The sequence below is a fragment of the Dermacentor andersoni genome, chromosome 2 (genome assembly GCF_023375885.2).
Source record: "Dermacentor andersoni chromosome 2, qqDerAnde1_hic_scaffold, whole genome shotgun sequence".
NCBI lineage: Eukaryota > Metazoa > Arthropoda > Arachnida > Ixodida > Ixodidae > Dermacentor > Dermacentor andersoni.
The window spans coordinates 222,608,770-222,628,344 of record NC_092815.1 but is presented as its reverse complement, the minus strand read 5'-3'; the positions used below and the strand labels follow the sequence as shown (position 1 = coordinate 222,628,344).

The 19,575-nt window shown below is 48.1% G+C and overlaps 1 protein-coding gene across 3 annotated transcripts in view; it reads right to left on the bottom strand.

The window, feature by feature from the left end:
• shep (RNA binding motif single stranded interacting protein alan shepard) overlaps nucleotides 1-19,575 on the bottom strand; it is a 157,559-nt gene that overhangs the window by 107,332 nt on the left and 30,652 nt on the right. For all 3 annotated transcript variants that reach the window (XM_055075764.2, XM_050186813.3, XM_050186814.3), the window contains exon 3: nucleotides 9,809-10,117. In XM_055075764.2, coding sequence (XP_054931739.2) covers nucleotides 9,809-10,117 — 309 coding nt within the window. The remainder of the gene's footprint in view (nucleotides 1-9,808; nucleotides 10,118-19,575) is intronic.

Sequence of the window (19,575 nt, the reverse complement as noted above, 5' to 3'; positions counted from 1 at the left end):
TTCGCGCAGTCCTACGTGCCGACGCGCGAAATTCCTAGCCGCGGGCTCGAGGAGTCGACACTCGATGCGCTGGTTCGCGCAGTCGGAGGCGCCGATGCACAAAATGATTAGGTGACGGTCCGAGAAGTCCGCGCGCGATGTGCATGATCGCCGAGTCGGAGGCTCCCTATGCGCGAAATGTTTAGCCGCGTTTCCGAGGATTGCGCGCGCGATCACGAATTTGTCACGAATTCGGAACACCGAGTGCTGAAAGGCTTAGCCGCATGTCCGAGGATTCCGCGCGTGAATCTTGGTCGCGAAGTCCGCGTCGCCGACGCTCGGAATGCTTAGCCGCGAGTCTGAAACGTCCACAAGCGTAGGGATCGGCCACGCTACTGCGATGTCCGCGTAGCGCCCGTTTTGACACGTCGAGATTACGGCGAGTGGAGACACCAAACTCGCGAGGTGCAAAGAGCCGAGCAGACGACGCGAGCGCCGGACCAATGGCGAACCGCGCTGGAGTCACGTGGCGGGCGCGGCCAATCGCAGACTCCGGCACGACCTTCAATCATTTGCTTTTTGTGCGCTTGTTTCTGTATGGAGGAGATCGCTGAAGCGGCAAATTTGAAGACGGAGAAATGCGCTTTCCAACGAGACCAAGATGGCGGCGCTCGGTCGCGCCGTTCCGGAGATATTGTGGCGTGAAAAACGCTGTTCTTTCTTGATTTCCGCGAGATTTTTCGCCACCTTCGCTAATGAAACGAATTTTTTAGAGTACTTCTAGGTGGTTTACAGGGATGATATTTGGGTATCACACAGAAAAAGGGTTATAGAAACTGAAAATGTGATTTTCAAAAAATCGGTTTTCTGGCCATTGTTCGCGATCTAAAACCCGCGTCCCCCCTTAATCAAGGAAGTGGAGAAAGCAGGAAGATACAAAACAAGCATCGCCAAAGAATTCGGCATCCCCTTGCCGACGCTTTCGACAGTTTTAAAAAGTCGGCAGGAGGTCTTCGATGGCTTCGAGCAAAGTTTTTCCAGCGAGCGGAAGCGGATTCGGGCCTTGAAATTCCCGGACATTGAAGCAGCACTCATGCTGTGGCTCCGGAATGTCAGGGCAGTCAACCTTCCCGTGACAACCCAAATGATGATGGAGAAGGCAGACGCTCTGGCGTTGCAGATGGGCCACACAGATTTCAATTGCAGCAATGGCTGGTTTGAACGATTAAACAAATGAAATAGCGTGGCCTCGAAGCCTATCCACGGCGAAAGCGGCACTGTTGATGAAGGGGCTGCAGACACCTGGCGCAGCCACCGCCTCGCTGAGCTGCAAAAGGCTTATGCGGACAAAGACATTTTCAACCTCGACGAAGCAGCACTGTTCTATAAGATGCTGCCTAGCCGTACATACACGCCGAAGGGAGAAGCGTGCTCAGGTGCTAAGCAGTGCAAAGACCTAGTGACGATACTTTTCGGAGCCAACTCCACCGGCGATGAAAAACTGCCGCTGCTTGTTATCGGTAAGTCGCTCAATCCAAGGTGCTTCCGAAATGCACGGCTCCCGAGAGATGCGACTTACCGCGCCAATAAAACGGCCTGGATGACTGCAGCGCTCTTTGAAGAGTATGTACGTGCTCTTGACCGCAAAATGGCAAGGGACGGCCGGAAAGTGTTGTTCGTTGTGGAAAACTGCCCCGGCCACGGAAAAATCAACTTGGAGGCAGTCACGCTGGAGTTCCTGCCTGCTAATATGACGTCCGTGCTCCAGCCGATGCACCAAGGAGTCATTGAGGTTGCTCGCAGGTTCTATAGGAAGAGTCTCCTGCACCGCATTTTGTGCTCTTACGACAGTGGTAAGAAGTACGAAATAGATTTGCTGGGTGCAGTCCACCTGATCGCCGAAGCCTGGCGACAAGTACGTCCATTGACGATTGCCAATTGTTTCGCGCACGCGGGATTTTCGCGCGCAGAGAAATCGCTCGAGCCAGACACTGACGAGTTCAGTGATTGCGATGAACTTCGCGACGAAGTCCGCAAAGCTGCCGGCTGCGCCAGCGATGCCGAAGACGGCGACATCACTTTTGAGGAGTACACGCTCTACGAGTCGGACGTGCCCATTACCGGAATGTTGTCCGACGCCGACATTGTTGAAATGGCAGTGAACGACAGTGATCACGCTGACGAAGAACCACCTAGAGAAGTGCCGACAACTGCAGAAACAAGGAACTTGCTACATTTGCTCCGCAACAAAGTTGAATGCAGCATCGGCGAACAACGGCTCATGCGGTGCGTTCAGCAGCTCGAGGACGCTTTTCTCGCGCCGAATGCCAACGCGAAGCAGGTAAGCATCACCCAGTTCTTTCCAAAACAATAAAATTCAGTTTTTCCTGGGAATTCTGCATTTATTGCAAAAGCTCCCCTCGTGCTGTGGAGCGTTTGTTAGCAGTGCTGGTTGTCACTGGCTCTTTCAGTGACCCGGTCACTGAAATTTTCTGCATTTTGCTCAACTCGAAACTCTGCTTATCTCGAAATTTTTCCCAGATTTTACAACTTCAAGTTAACGAGGGTTTACTGTAGGCACAAAGCGTTCCGCCAATGCCGTCATTCACGTCGAATTCCACTGATGACTATGGCGTTGCAGACTGCGTCGCTTCATTTTACAGTAAACTCTCAGTTGTATGAACGTTGGAACACAAACGCAAAAGAAGCGCCGGTCTGCTAGAGGTGGTCACAGGGCCCTGCGATTTGTAATGATGAAAGCGGGCCTCCGATTGGTTGCCGTGCTGAAAGGCGTCTCGCCATTGGTTGCTGCTGCAGCAGCAGGCAAGCTGGAAACCACAGCGGACCGCAGTTGTCTGCTTTGAAAACCACGCCGGCGTTTTCTTCGTTTGACACTCGCAGAATTTGGATTTATGAAAGCTCCCAGGCCAGTGATGGATCGTCGCTCGTTCGAGAAGAAATTTTAAACGAAGCATGCCTTCGGAAAACGGAAGCGCAAGCCTCCTACGGCGAGAAAAAGACGGTGGCCAGCGGGAGAAGCGGAGCACCCGACTGAACACGCGGATAATGTGCCGCGTTATCTTGCACCGTGCGATTCCAACAGCGAAGCCGATATCGCCCTGTGACATAGACACTGATAACCAAGTCACCGGAAGACGTGCAACGGAGGCTCTTGCACCTGTGTGTACGGCCACGCGATTCAGCAACCGAGATCGCGTTGTTGGAAGCGACGCGGGTCGAAGGTCACCATCGACGCGGGTCGAAGGTCACCATCGCCAGCAGAGACGGTGTACTATTTCCGACACATCGTGCGACAGGGACACGCAGCCTGCGAGTGAGCCCAACCGTCGACGAGCTACATACAGTATGGTGACTCAAGGCTCACCAGACGAATCGTCGCACAATTCAGATGCGCCTTGAGCTGCGTTTTGTGTCAGCGGTGACTGCAGAAGCTCAGGCATGCAGCGTTCGCGACTCCCTTCGTGCAGTGTCCACAACTGAGCAGAAATTAAATTTGATGGACCAGCAAGGCCAAGAACAAATTTCAGCCCCTTGTGACTGTGAGTTCATTATTGTGCAGGTTTCTGCGATGAACTCTTTGATCGCTAAGCCTCTGTGCCCAAGATGCCAACAGCGTTCTGTGGGTGTACACTGCGCTCGGTCTGGCAGTGAAAATGGCGGTCATGCATTACTCCAGAGGGCTCAAGAAAAGGATAAAGAACGCCTGAAGAAGGCATCCAAAGCCCACCAAACAGAGAGGCAAAGGTGTAAGAAGATGCCTGACAGCAATGATTCAAGATATTACAGCCCTGGCGCATTTTAATAAATTTGCAGTGCTTTTAAAACTTTCCAGCCAGTTTTCTCAATTGCATTTTTTTTGTCAATCACCTCGCTCGTGGGAAGCGTAGCACAATAATGGCTGGACCAATTGTGGCCCAGTTTGTTTTGGTGCGATCCACAAGCTGTGCTGTACTTAAAGACAGTCTTGAAATGTTTCTTTATCTTTCCATTATTTATTTCACAATAACTAGATGGCTCCATGCAGTGAAGCACAGTCATGTGCATGTTATGCTGAGCAAAAAATTATTAGCGCATAAAAAAAAAGATCGAACACTTCTTCGTGTAGATTAGACATTTGGGCAAACATGGAAAGTATTCCCAGCTCCCTACAGTGTTTCGTTACTGTGCCAGCTTTTCCACAGGCAAGTAACTTATAAATTCTTATAGAACAAAAAGTAATTAAGATATCCTAATGAAATTTTAGATTTATCTCTTTATTGCAATGTGCAGTGTGTGTGCCAAATTTCAGCCTTTCTGTCAAGAAACAGAAAAGTTGTTTCTGGTCCCCTCCTCCTCCCTTAAGGGGGGACACCCCACTTAAATTTTTTTTTTTATTTGTGGCCACAATTTGATAAAACCCATCACTTATGTATTTTGACATGCTGATTTCAAATATGCAATTGGTTTTCCCATGCAACAAGTACTTTTCAAAATATAAGCAATTCATGTTTTTTTGTATGGACTAATTTGGAGGCAAGTTCTCTCTACAATGCTGGCTGTTAATGAAGGAGACTGGCACATCAAAATGATGTTGAATGATCAGAGGTTGCAGTGCTACAAGAATGAATGTTCTAAACTGATTTATGCCGAAGTTACAGCATGTCAAACTTTTGTAAGCAGAAGGCATTAGTGAAACACTGGAGAAATTATTACTTTTTCAAAATTTCTGTAATAATATTTGTTCACGTTTTAGGCCTACTGCACTCCCAATTTGTCCACCTTTCTGACGAAAAAAGAATTATTGCAATAAGATGAGTAGAACCAGAGATATCGTCACTCCAAAACTACACTACCATCGAAAATGTCGTTTTGAGAAAACGAGAAAAAACATATCAGGACATGTTCGGGGTGATTACGGCAAATGCTTGAATACTAAATTGATCAAGGATGATACAGGGGTCCAACCAGGCAAGAATAAATGTTTTTCACAAATTTGGACCAAAATTAGAGCATGTCAAAATTTTCAAAGTAAAAGCTAATGCAGCTGCCAGGAAAAATTCTTTTTAGAAATTTTCTGTAATGATATTTATTCATATTTTAGACCTACTTCACTGACCAATTCACTACCTTTCTGGCAAAAAAATAATTACTGCTGTAGGATAAGCACAACTGAATATATTGTTGCTCCAAGACAATGACACCATCAGAAATGCTGCTTTGAGAAAACGGGCCAAAATATTTTCATTTATTCACAGAACCCCCCCACCGATATATCTCAAAATGAACCAGGGGAGTAGTCAGGATGCATGCTGTCATGGTGCTTTTTTTTTACTGCCTTAGCAAGGCCAAGTGATGCTGCCCTTTTTTGGGTAGAACTTGTACTCTGCCGCAAGTCCTTTTCTTTTGTCCTGCTGGACCCAGTGGGTGTTATATTCATGTCCAGCTCTGCTAGCCCTGCTGCAGCTGCATACTCATTGCCGGCATTAAAACGCAGCACAGCTTCTGCAACAGCTGCCTGTACTGCAACAAGAGACCAGTGCTGCTCTTCTGCTAGCAAGCTCCAGATTACAGAGTGCAGGCACCTCTGCAGCAGGCTCTTCTCTGACAAGCGCTGGTACACTGGCAAAAGAGCTGCAGCGACATCACCAGGCAAATTGTATTTGTGCCTAGGCTCTGGCTCCCCTTTGGCCTTTGCTGCATTGTGGGGGCACCAAGACTGCTCACCAGCCGGGCACAGGAAATGATTTGGGCAAATGTCAGTGGAAGTCACATGATAAAAAGTTGCCATCACTGCGCGGCTCATGGCTTCCACATCACCAACATGTGATTTTAGGGCTCGCCCATAGTAGACAGCCAACCTGTCGACCAGCTCAGCTGTCAATCTCCCCTTGCCACTGAGGCTTCGTTTGCCTTCACCCTTGTGTTTCTGCAATAAGTTGCGGAGTGCGGTGCCCATGCGTTTCCTCGCATGGTTAATGCAATCCTCGTTTTCTACTTCAATGTATCCGTAAACTTTCACTTCTTTAATTGCATTGTATGTGCGGCTGTCACCGTCACACAACATGGTGGTATAGCGAAGGTTATGTCGTTGAAGCGACCTCTCAAACAAGATTTTGCCTGCATCTACTTCTAGCTGGCCAGACTTGCAGCTTGTGTTTTTTTGGCACTGGTGGCTCAACTTTCAAAGGTCATAGCCCTCACTGTCTGGCTTAGGGCCATTCTCACAGCCCAAACAAAAGTTAGACATCGCATGGTAATCGAGCACATATCCAGTGAAGAGTTCAACAACAGTTCCAACACCAATATGTGAGGAATGTCCCCTTGTCAACCAAGTTCCATCGTAGCACACGGCAATGTTCTTTTTGTGTCCAAAACTAATGTCCTCATACAGTTCAGTGACTTCTTTCGCACACCGAGTCATAACGGTCGCGGCAGCTCGGGTGGCAGCAGGCTCTAGCGTCTTCTTTAGGTGCCGCTGAAACGTTTTATTGTGGAGTCCCCGGCGCGAAAGCCCCATCGACGCGAAGATGTCGTTCATGGCTGTTTGGCCATTTCCACTGCTGATCATTGCACGTGTGGCTAACATGTTAGTCTCAAACGGATTACATGTCTTTTCACCATCAACTCTGCGCGAGTTCCATTGCGCCGCAACTTCACCACAATTCTTGCACAACACGACCAGTTTCTTGGCGAGGCCGTAGTCCCGGTCGCCCGTGACTGCTTTCGCACACCCTCCACATACCTTGCACCTCAAGGCAGCAAGCAGCACATTGACAAGGTTCAGGTCAACAATCGCGTATAAAGCTGCAATGTCCAAGGCTGAAGCTGATGACGCGTCGCTTGCATCAGTGAAAACAGCAGTCTTTCGCGCTGTTGCCGGCGTCGACTCGAGTCTATCAAGCGTGACTTGATCACGGGCACTCACTTGAGCTATTTCGCTGCTCGTGACAGTTCTAGCCTCAACTCTCACACTGCCGGAGTCGGCGCGAAGGATGCCGTCGTTCCGCAGTACGCTATCACCTGCATCGCCGCGAGCCGCAACTATCACACGGCCGGAGTCGGCGCGAAGGATGCCGTCGGTCTGCAGATCACTATCACCAGCATCGCTGCGAATAGCTTGCTGACCCGTTGTAGAGTCGCGCGATACATCGCCGTTGTCGGATGCACCAGCACCGAAAGTCACTTGCTCATCGGTTCCAGGGCCGCGCGATGTTGGACTGCTATCACCCCCATCGCCATTGTTGGGTGCCTTAGCGACGAAAGTCGCTTGCTCATCCGTTGCAGTGTCCCGCGATGTTGTGCCCTTAGCACGTTTCTTATTTTTTGCTAGCTTTCGGCCGAACTGATACACAGTGTGGAACTTTTTCGGTCCTCCAGGCATTTTGTCGTGGCGCGGTTGCAACCAAAGACAAAATGGCGCCTCTACCAGCCAAATTTTTCTATCCAGTGCCCTAAGCCAATAACATGACGCCATCGTAGCCACGTGATCCTAACTGGCCAATGATGACTTTCTATGCACGCTTTTTTTTTCTCGTTTTATTTGTGAAGACGGCGAGCGCAGGGTTGCTTACTGAGTGATAAAAAGAAGCCAAACGCGCAAGCTTTTCAACGATACCAAAATGGCCGCGGTTGAGCGAGCCGTTCACGAGTTATAGGCAGCCGAAATAAGCGCAATTTGTCCACAATTTAAAGGGCTGTGGGTGTGGCAACGAATCTTTGAATCGCTGTTACGCCATCAATACGAGGTATTTTTAAATAAAAAGTTGCAGACAGGTGTGGGATGGTAGTAGGAACACGAAAATGACATTTCTGAAAACTCTATTTTCTGGCAAGTTTTCGGCTCCTAAGAGCCGTGTTTGCCCTTAAATAAACAAGTACCCTTCGTTTGTACTATGATACTTGATTTTGTTTTTAATGTATATTCCGCATTACGACTACTTGCACATTATTTCTGATGGGCTTGTGAAATCTCCGCGTAATTTGTGCACCCCCCTTTTTGAAGCCCTAAATTCGACAAAAGAAGTGTGCAAGTTACGCGAGTAAATACGGTAATTTTTCACCCGCATGCTGTGCAATCTACGACAGATGATTGCAGGTCCGAAACGGCTGTAATCAAAGCCACCACCGCCACTATTTTGATTATCTCACTGCCTCGAACCAGCGTTTGCACACAGATCCGCTGGCAGCTGTAGCCACCAGCGCGGCAACGCTAGGCCTACTGCTTTGACGTTTGCTGCCAAGCATCTTGCTTTTCGATGCACTGTTTTTTGTTGAAGCGATTCGCCACTGTTGGCAATGGCACCAACTCTGCCTTTCTAATCCTCGCCAATGGCTTCGAAGCTCGGAAAGCACGACGCATTACACGTCGAATCCTGAAACTCATTCGCCTCAATACAGCAGTGTTGCACAGTGAAGCATATGACACGTATGGCGGTGAAGTATACCAAGAGTAGAAAGGGACAATTGTCACGGGAAACTGTACGTCTTCCTTAAATTAACCCTTTGAAGGTTTTCGCCGTACATGTACGGCGGCGGTTTTCTGTCCCGCAAGGTCCTTGCCGTACGGGTACGGTTCCGACCCTCCGTTTGAAATTTCGCGCCATAATGACGATGAGCGCTCATCGGGAGGTGCTGCCACCTCTTAGCACTTACAAGATGCGTTTGAAATTGGTGCTGCCTTCTTGGGGAGATAAACAGAGCTGATTGCTAGCTTCAGCGCGTCGCTCAGACTGCGGCAACGCCCCTTTGGCGGTTTCGGTTTCGCCGCGTGATCGCAACGGAGGCGCGCGAAACGTCATTTTTTTCTTTGTCGGCACTCTCTTGCAGGGCGGTGGAAGTTGATTTCTATCTTGATTGGCGCTGCTCTTAGCTTGCTTATAGCGGCGTTCGCAAGGTATTCCCGCTCTCAGTGGCAACGCGCTTTCGCGGTTTCGGTTCCGCCGCGTGATCGCAACGGAGGCGCGCAAAACGTTGTTTTTCTCTTTGTCGGCACGCTCTCGCAGGGGCGGTGGAAGTTGATTTCTATCTTGATTGGCACTTCTCTTAGCTTGGTTATCACCACTTGCTTATCAGCGCCGTTCGCGAGGTATTCTCGCTCTCCGCGAAACGCGCTTACGCAAGAGGGTGCCTCAGACCTCTGCCCAAGGCAGCCGCACGCAGAGATGGCATGTGTGCGCCAACACAACTCCTCGCTTCAAGAGAACAGACACGCATTTTAGGTGTGCAGACTGCGATAAGGCGCTGTGCGTAGACCCGTGTTACAACGAGTACCACGCTCGGAAATACTATTGAACATTTTGCAATTCTGAGTGATGCCGACACCAAAATACTGTTCCTAATTATTCTTGACTATTGATTCCCGACTTAATACATTTTGGACATTCAAGATCCGCAAAAAAATAATTTGACCACCTGGGAAAGTTTTTTTCAAAATAATTCGACCCTCAAAGGGTTAATTACACATGCGTGTACCCACTGTCTCCTGTCACAGCACGAGCACCGATACGCTTGACAAGTGTACAGGCAGGCCTTCAGAGCTATTTCACATGTGCATGTGGCGACTTGAGCCCTTGGGGACAGCAAAAGGCATGCATTCATTTTTTTAGACTGCCCGATCTTTCGGACGTTTTTGCAGCCCCTAGGGAGTACGCAAAATCAGACGTTGGCTGTTGTTGTAATTTACGAAGTAGTTATTCCATAGAAATTGTCGCAGGCCAAAAACAACTGCACTCACTCTCTCAGAGCGAGATTCGCGTAGGTTGTCCATCATTACATGCCAGCTATGAAACCGAGTAGTAAATGCATCGCATTGGTTTAGAAGATTGCATACCTGGCAAAGCCGACACCCCGTGACTGCGCACTGTTGTCGCGGAGGATGCGGGTGGAGATGACGGCGCCGTGCGCCTGCAGCAGCTGCTCGAGGTCCTGCTCGGCCATGTAGAGGGGCAGGTTGGCCATGTACAGGTTGGTGGGGTCCTGCTCCTGCTGCTTGGCCATCTGCGCCTGGACCCCCTGCGCCTGCAGGGCCTTCACCGCCTTCTCGGCCGCTAGAGGCGACTCAAAGTCCACAAACCCGTAGCCCTTGCATTTGTTGGTGTCCTTGTCCAGAATGGCCTTGGTGGAGATGATGTTGCCATACCTGCACCAGAGGACGGCTCCCTTGGCATCAGCTGACGAGAACACACAAAAGGGGCACTCCACGACTTAAAAAGCAAACTCAACCAGTCAGCCCCCTCCCTCATTGCTCGACAGATTTGACTCCTGTTGACTTCACTCCCTTCCCAACTCGAAGGTAACCATTTCGAGCAAACTACTGAAATCAAGCATTAAGTGCAAAAAGTTATCAGCTCACTTCGGAAAGAAGGCTTTTAGGTCGCAAACGGCAGGAACGCTGGGAGCACTTTATTACTGTGTAAGGGGACTGTCTGTAGCTGTAGATGAATAAATTTCTTGAAAACAATTACTCAGAACTTTTTGTCATCAACTTGTACAATGAAGAACTATGACAAGATCAAGAAAAGCCAAATATTCCACATCCTGGCATTCCCGTGATGTCACAGCGCCTCTTAAGGGGGGAGGCTACACTTGAAATACTACCTTTTTATTTGTGGACAGATCTGAACGAAATTTTCACACTTTGTGTATTTTAATATGCAGATTCTAAAAATATAATGAATTTTGCCATAGGATAAGTAGTTAGGATAAGTAGGATAGGATAAGCTGGGATCTTTGTTTGGAGGAAAATTACCATCTAAACAGAAAACCCTAATACAGTAACTTGAGTATAAATACTATCTAGAATGTTCAGGGAGTGCCATAAAGTATTAATCAATGTTCTAGGCTAATCTCAGCAAGAGTCAATCGGCGGCACGGACGCATCCTCCAGAAATGACGCGATAGCGTCGGTTTCCCTTCACCAACGCCATTTTGAACTGGCGCAATATGCGCACAAAGAAAACAGCTTCAAAACAAGCGCAAGATGGCGGCCATAGGCCACCGCGTTCGCAAATGGTGACGGCGCTAAGTTTGAACATTTTTGACCAAATTTTGCTGATTTCGCATTCACCCAGGCCCCTTTAAGCGAGATTTTTTATTATTTTCCAATTAGATTTAGCTTCTAGATATCGCGGAGGGATTCTTGAATGTAGAAACGTAGCGAAAATGCACTTTTCCGAAAATCGACTTTTTTTGTGATTTTTTGCCGTTTCAAGACCCGCGTCCCCCCTTAAGTGGGGATGATACACATCAAATAATTTGTAAGATTTGAAACTTTCAGCTCATATTCAGTTTAGTGAGCGGATTGCAAATATGTAATCATTTTTTTCTATGTTTAATGAAAAAAATAGCTATGCAATTTTAGTATTTAAATATGGGAGGAGACTTGCAATAAATTTATTGTACTGAGTGACCTAAAATTAACTAAGTATATTTTTGAATGTTCGAAGAGTGCACATATAATGTTTCGTATTTCTATCTACATATTAGCCAAAGTTGTCAAAATTTGAATTAGCAACGTCGGAACACAATCTTTTGTTGTTAATTCTTGCCAGATTTGAAAAACTTTCATTGCTCTAGCATACTGTATTATAGTTTTCTTGCACTCTCCGACTGTTTAGCATTCAGAAAAAAAAAAAGAATCGTGCAAATCGAAGAACAGAGACATAGTGCACGTCCAAAATCTTCGGGTGTGCGAAAATCATTATCTGAGTAAAACGCAAAAAACATTTAGCAATGTGAAAAATACCTTTTATCTGACAAAATCATGGAATCCCCCACTACAATGAACCAGAAACCTCCTGGAGAATAGTACGAAGCAGGCTTTTCTCTGCGTCTCTTCCTGATGGCTTCCTGGAATGCTGCCTATGATGCGTGCTTTCTGTGTGCGTTGACCACACATCGGCTGTCTTTCTCGGCTGCTCGCCTACTGCCTGTGCAAGATTGTTGCACGTGCAGCTCACTGAGTATGTGCGAGCTAGACTGGTGGCTTCCGAGGTTGAACCGCATAACACCTTCTGCCACGGCAGCCTCAACAGCAAGCAATGATGCATTCTTTTCTTTTGGAGCCAGACTTCATATGATCCAATGCAGCGATTCATTGGCATTTTGCATTTTCACTCTATGGCACCTCTGCAAGAACTTCTTATCAGAAAGACGCTCATACATTGGCTGCAGTGCATTGCTTACAGCATCTGGCAGATTTTATCTGCTTCTTTTTTTCTGGGGGGGGAGGGCATTTTTTGCAATGGCTGCATTATATTTGCACCATGAATAAGGGCCGTAGGGACAAAAGCTATGGTTGGGCTGCTCATCAGTTGAGGTTACGTGGCAATATGTAGGCCATACTGCCGTGTGCATCTCATCCACATTTCCCAAACGTGATTTGAGCACCCAACCATAGTAGCTTGTCAGCTTATTTATCAGGTCTTCTGTCAGGCGGCTTTTACCACTGATGTGCTCACCATTTTCCCCTTTCTGCTTCTGCACAAGATTGCGCAGCACCGTTCCCATGCGTTTCTGCACAGTCTTCATTTTCCACGAAGCCATAGACTTTTGCTTCATCAATGTCACTGTATGATCTGCTGTCACCATCGGAGAGCATGGTTGTGTACCTCAGGCCATGAAGGGAAAGCGAGCGCTGAAATAAAATTAGTGCTGCCTCCACCTCCATTTGGCCTGCCTTGGAAGATGTGTTCTTTTGGCATAAATGCTGCAACTTCCAGTCAGCATAATCTGGGGTTTCAGGTTTAAGGCCAAGCTCACAGCCAAGGCAGAAATTCGAAAGGACAACATAGTCCAACACATAACCTGAAAAAAGCTCTATCACTGTGGCCACTCCAATGTGAGATGAATAGCCCAGAGTGTGCCAAGTGCCATCAAAAGAAACTGCAATATTACCTGCATTTCCAAAATTCAGGCTTCGGTATACATTCTTCCCTGAAGTGAGACACTTCGCCATATTCTCAGTGCAGGCAGTTGTTGCAGCTGGATTTAGCTTTTTTTAGATAGTGCTGATAGGTCTTCTTGTGAAGGCCTCTGTGCAAAACTCCGATAGTGGCAAAAATATTAAGCATTGTCAGCCTGTTTCCCGTGCTCTGTACGGCACGCGCCGCAAGAACATTAATCTCGAAAGGATTGCACGTGGCAGTGCCTCCAACTCGTTGCGAGCTCCATTTCGTGTCAATTTCGCCGCAGTTGATGCACAGAACTCTCAGCTTCACGGCAATGCCGCACTCCCGCGAGTGCCATTCCATGGTCACCACTCCGTGGCACGCTCGGCAACCAGCAACTTTCAATAAACAGTTTACCATGTCGAGGTTGACAATGGTGGACATTGTTGTCGATGCACTTTCCAGACGGGGATCACTTGTTAGGCACTTCACCTTGCGCTACGTCGCCGAAACTGAAGAGAGTTCCGCTGTTTTTTCCTGTGCTTGTTGCTCGATCTGACCTCGGTCCGCCGCCGTGAGATATGCTGTGTCTATCCTCGCGTGGTCCGGCCGAGTGCGCATCTCCGTAGTACATGCGCCCGTGACAATCGCCACCCCGCAGTCGTGTTACCGGTGTCCGCTGCATGGTCACAGCCCGCCGTCGACATCGCAAGCAGCACCGACGTTTTCCGTCACTCAGGCCAAACACCAACGCCGTCAGCCGCTTTTGGTAACGCTGCGGTGAAAGCTGTCCCGATCGCCTCTTCCCATTGTGTTGCACCCAACTCCTTGGTTGCACCACTGTTCCGCGGCGTCTGCAAGTCCACCGGTCTGACAAGGTCATCAGACATTGTCACTTGTAGTTCAGATGCATCTTTTCGCTGCACTGCGCGCTTTCTTTGACACTTCCTGAATTTATGCACTATATGAAATTTCCGTGCACGGCTTGGCATCTCGACTGATTACGACGATTCTGAGCGATGGTTTAGGCAAAACAGAGTTGCCAACGCGGGGCATTCTCGCGCTCCAATGAGAAAGCGTTATTTCACCACGTGATGGTCGCAGACCAACAGGATGGTGGGATTGCCTCTTGTTCTTGCCTGGTTGCTCCCTCCTCAAGCAACCTTGAAGGCTCGTTTTTGGCGGGAAAGGGAGCGGGAAGGACACGCTTTCGAACGAGACCCAAATGGCGGCGCTCCGTTGATCGGTTTCGAGACTGTCAGTGGCGCAAGATGGGGCATTTTCGGTGCATTTTGCAGAAGAAAATGAGCGTATCGCTTGACAAATACAGCGTTTTTTTATTAAAGACACGTGATTTCGCGTTAGTTTTTTGTCGACAAGCGCGTGATGACGTCTAGATTGCGAAAATAACAAAGCTGAGAAATCTACTTTTTAGCTATTTTTTCGTCTCCAACACCCGTGTACCCCCTTAATGTACTCTTGCAACTGATTCCAAAAAATTCTATTTTTTTTTCCTAGAATAAATATTTTTCATGACATCCAAAGCAGAATGTTTTTTGTTTAAAGACTAATTAGCTAATCAACAGCGACTTACATGGTAAAGTAAAGCACATGGAATCGATTCTGAATGTTCATAGCGTATCGTAAGGTATAAGCCGTTGCTTTACGCCATTTGGAAGCAAAGTTGCCAAATTTAGTCATAACAGATGCCAGCCTTGATACTAAAACAAAAGTTAATTTTGAATATTTCATCGAAAAAGTATAATAAAATATTTACTTCTCGACATACAACTATTTATCTCCCTAGGAAAAAAAAAGTTATAATGATAGCCCAAGTTAAACAAAAGATATCAGGCCAAACAGGAAGGGCACGAAAATTGTTTTGAGAAATCAAGGAAAAATGTTCCAGCACATCTTTACTGCAGAAAAACAACTATAATTCATCAAAATGCACCAGAAGCGTAGTCTAGGTGCATCCTGGTTGCATATTTCAAATTGCTAGTAGGTACAGTGGCGGCGTGGCACTTGCGGAGATGATGGGACGTTTGCATGCATGCGTGAGTTAGAGCGGGTACGAGAGAGGAAATGTGGGGACTTTTGTTCCTTCAATATACGACTCTGCCTAGGCACTACGGAGGAGTTTCTTAGCGTGTGTTGTATGCGCGTGTCCCTAGGCATGCCGGCAGAAGTCGTGGGGCGCGGTAGTGCTGAACGTCGCATCGCAAGTTGGCGGCTCGACGCAATGATATTCATTCAATCGTGTTTTTTTTACTAATTGAAACAACGTGTCATTATTTTACATTATTAGCGGCGCCTCCAGGACACCAAAGCGGCAACGGGGTCATCAAAGCTAGAACCTGGACTGGTAAGTAGGTTGGGGCACGCTTCGGCCTCCGCGGCCCCAACCCAGGGGCCGGCCGCCCTGCTTCCAGCTTTGATCCCCCCTCTACCGCTTGGGTGCCCCAAAGATCCTGCGCCGCCTGCTTTAATATAACCTCAGGTGCTCTCCTGAAGCCTCCGTTTGCCAGTCACATGTGCCCTCCTGGAGCAGTGCTTGTAAAAAATGCAATCTTTCGTCGCAACGAAAAAAGCGACCCACAACTTATACAACACCAGTCAGAACCTTGCCCCTTCAGACACAGCGATCACCAAATGGGGCGTCCGTGGCCACTGCCTCACCACGCAGGCAGCCAGCAGCGGAACTGCTGGAGTGCAGACCGCGCTCCGCAATGCTGGCATGCCTAGGGGACAAACGCATACTACACGCGTTAAGAGACCTCCTCCATTGTGCCTAGGCAGACGCACATATTCAAGGAGCAAAGGCACCCAGATTTTTTCTCTCGCACCCGCTCTTACTCGCACCTGCTTCTCCTACAACTGTTTCCGCTACAAAGAGTGATGCATGTTTCACTTTTGAGGGCAAACTCCAAATTACTGATTGCAAGCTCTCATTGGAATTGGGCGTTTTGCCTCGTTGGCATCATTCAAGCAAAGCCTTTTCCCACAAGCCGGTATAAACAGGCAGCAGTGCTTCCGCGACATCTTTTGGTAGGTTGCACACATGTCTCGAGTCGGGCTCTACCTTTAGTTTTCCAATGTTATGCCGACACCATGAACTTTTCACAGCTGGGCACGTGGTCCGTGCATTCACTGTGGTCCGTGCACTCAGCCGTAAATGCGACGTGGCGGTACGTGGCCATCACAGCTCTTTGCATACTTCCCACATCACCTTCATATGAGCCATAGTATGTGTACAGCCTGGTGATCAGTTCACCTGTCAGCCTGCCTCTTCCACCGAGGCCCGGTTTATTCTTGCATCTGTGCTTCTGAACCAGGTTTCGCAAGGTTGTCTGTGATATTCTGTTTCGGTTTCATAATGGTTGTGAATACTAGCACCACTCCATGCCCAACGTGGTAGGTGTACCCTGCACCGCATTTCCCTTTCTTCTTTGCTGGAATAAAATCAGTCTTTGCTTGTTCCTCGTTGACGCAAGGCTCCTTCCCTCTTTTCTGCGGCGCTCCGTGTTCCCACCGTTATGCCCACCCCGTAAGCCTGCTCCTTGGCCGGCCTCGTACCGATGCCACTGCACTACATCGTCCCCATCCGTTTTTGCATATGGTTTGCACAATCCTCTTTCTTAACCTCAATATACCCATAGACTTTTGCCTCTCAGATGGGAGAAAATGTTTTGCTGTCGTCATCACACATCATAGTTGTGTAGCGTAGGCCATGGCATTCGTATGATCTCTGAAAAAGAATCAGAGCGGCCTCCACTTCCATTTAGCCAGCTTTGCAACAGTGCAGTCCGGTTATAACGACATCAAGAACGAAAAATCGAATCGTTATAACCGACCATCACGGTTGATCATCATCAACCGATTTTATCCGCCGTAGCCGCTGGTCCGTTAAAAGCGAACTTCGTTGCATTTATAATATGGGTAGAACAAACTAAGGTTAAAATATGGCCCGTTAAATCCGAAATACTGCTGCACCCGGGTCCGTTGTAACGAGCGCAGACTGTAATACAGTAGAACTTTGTTCTACATTTTGGGAAAGAAATTTGAGAAAGTTACTAACCGGGGAAATGTACGATCCGAACTAAATTGACAGGCAACTATTGTTGACTTCTACGTAATGCGAAGCACTGTGCGGATTGTTGTGAGGCACCGACGTGCGCCAAGCTAGTGGTGCTCTGGTGACCGAAGGGTTTTGTTTTCGTATTGCGTGGTGTTTTAAGAGGGTGACGGGGAAACCGAAGCGAAATTGAGCTGGTGGGCAATGCCGGCGAAGCGATAGGTGATGCCCACATCGTATTGCCTGCAGCAGGGAATGGCGGCGCGTTTGGATTATTGCCTACTAAAAGCGTGCAGTACACCACCACTGGCACTATGCGCCATGCGCTGTAAAACAGATAGGTGAACATGCTTACTGCAATAGGTTTGGCGATGATAGCTGTGAATGCAGCGTGCGATGATGCGGGCCATGATTTGCTGGTGCCGGAATAAGAAACTGTGCGCACCATCATTTTCACGTGAGATGAGCGGCTATATACTGTTCTCGATCTCGCGAGGCCTCGCGGCTTTTGTTGTTCACATGGTATCTAGTGGCCGGAAATCACAGTCTGCAGCAGGTAAGAGTTTCAGTTATCGCCTATTGAAAGCGTGTGCTACGCTTCTGACGGCACCACATGCTGTGAAACAGACAGGCGAAGATGCTTATCGCAAATATGAATGATGGTGACAGCGGTGAATGCCGCGTGTGACGACCCTGGTGAAGATTTGCTGGTACCGAAATGAGAAATTGAGTACGCGCAGGCATTTTCACATGGACGGGTGGGAGACTATTGCGGTGAAGCTACCGTAGCGGGCAGCTATTATACAGTAGAACCCCGCTGTTACGTTCCTCACTGCTGCGTTTTCCCGGCTGCTACGTCGCTTTCATCCGGTCCCGGCATAGCTTCCATAGGATCCAATGTATAAGGAACCCCGCTGTTATGTAGTAGCTGTGAAAACGTTCCCGCATGATGCGTCGCAACCCGAACCCGCCTGGGCTAAAGTAGGCAACACACTCCAACCGCCATTTTGGCTTTTGACGAGTTTTGACCGGGCTTGGCTATGGAAATGGCTGCAAAAAGCCGCACGCCAGTTCGAGAGGCCACCACTAGGTGGCCATTCATGAAAAATGCTCTATTATCACTGTGATTACGGTCACCGCATGGTTTGTTGAACGGCTCGACTCACGGAGGAAGGAAACTTGGGAGAGGCCCTGACATCACTCTTTGCGAAGCTGTAGCTAAAGGAAAGCCGGAAGTTGGCGTTGCTCATGGCGTTGCTCCGCCTATCGGGCCAGCTCTCCTCTGTTGTTTACATTTCTCGCGAAACCACGCCGCGTTGTGCGCAACCGGGCTGCTCGGACGCGCGCGCTCCGCAGCAATACTAAACAATCGTTAGCACGTTAGCATGATTACGCCAAAGAGGGCAACATTTCCCGCGGATATTCCTTCGTCCGTTGCCATTGCCGTGGCACGGTGATGACGAGGAGCATGAGCCGCATGATGCCGGGGAGTTGCCAAATCCTAGCTTTGGAGAAGCCATCGCGGCTCTGGACCTCCTCCGCAGGTACGTCGCACCTCACAGCGACGCTGACAGCAATGCGGCCTTCCAGGCTATTGAGAAACGTGTGGTGATATCTAGCGAGCGAAAGAAACGGCAAGCCACCATTCTAGATTTCTTTTCAAGTTTTAAGCGCACTCTGTGGAAATAAAGTGTCTATAGTTGAAGCTGCACTTTTTTCATTCATTTTCGGAGCTTTCCTCACTGTTGCATTTTCCCGGCTGTTACGTATTTTTTCCTCGGTCCGGTGAAAAACGTATGAACAAGGTTCCACTGTATACTGTTCTCATTGACAAGCACATCGCGCATTTTCTTGTTTACATGGTATCTAGCAGCTGGAAAACACATACAATCGCAGTTTGATGACGTACTGAAAGTTGGTGCCGCAAAATCGTGTTTTTCGGGAATGTATGATCCAGTAAAAAATTAGCGTAACCCTATTCGGTCATTTGCTATGTTCCCGATTGCAAGCATTGGCGCCGGGAAAACGTGTCAATGAGGTTATACTGTACACCACTCTTCTTGACATCACAGTGACAACAACAAAAAAATTACGGTAGATCCCAATGTTCTTGTTGCAATCTGAATTTTGCAACCTTTCTTGAAATATCTCAATTAAATGCTGAGCAGACACAAGGTGTGTGCAATTTTATTTCCAACTAAGTGTAATGAACTGTTCACATTCTTCTTCCATAGCAGAAGTTTTATGTCGTTTGGCTCACGTGAGCATTCATGCTCTGCACTACGTATTGCAGCATAGTGAATGCATGCCTGCCATGCAGTAAGATGTGAAGACCGAGGATTACACTGAGGTCGGCCTGGTTTACTCAGTGAGAAACTGACCAAGAAGCCATGCCGAAGAATGGAAAGTTTGGCATTATAGTTTTGTGGAAACCCGCAAGGTGGAGAGCAGTAACTAATTAATTAAGGAAAAATCAGACATCCACCCGTTCGTAGCAATTGCTACAAAGGAAATCTATATGGCTTCCTTGAAAAAAGCCTCGCAGTTGAAAAATTCGTCCTAGTCCAGCACAAATCTTGGTTTTTGGTTGTAGCAATTGCTACGAACAGGTGGATGTCTGATTTCCCCTTAATT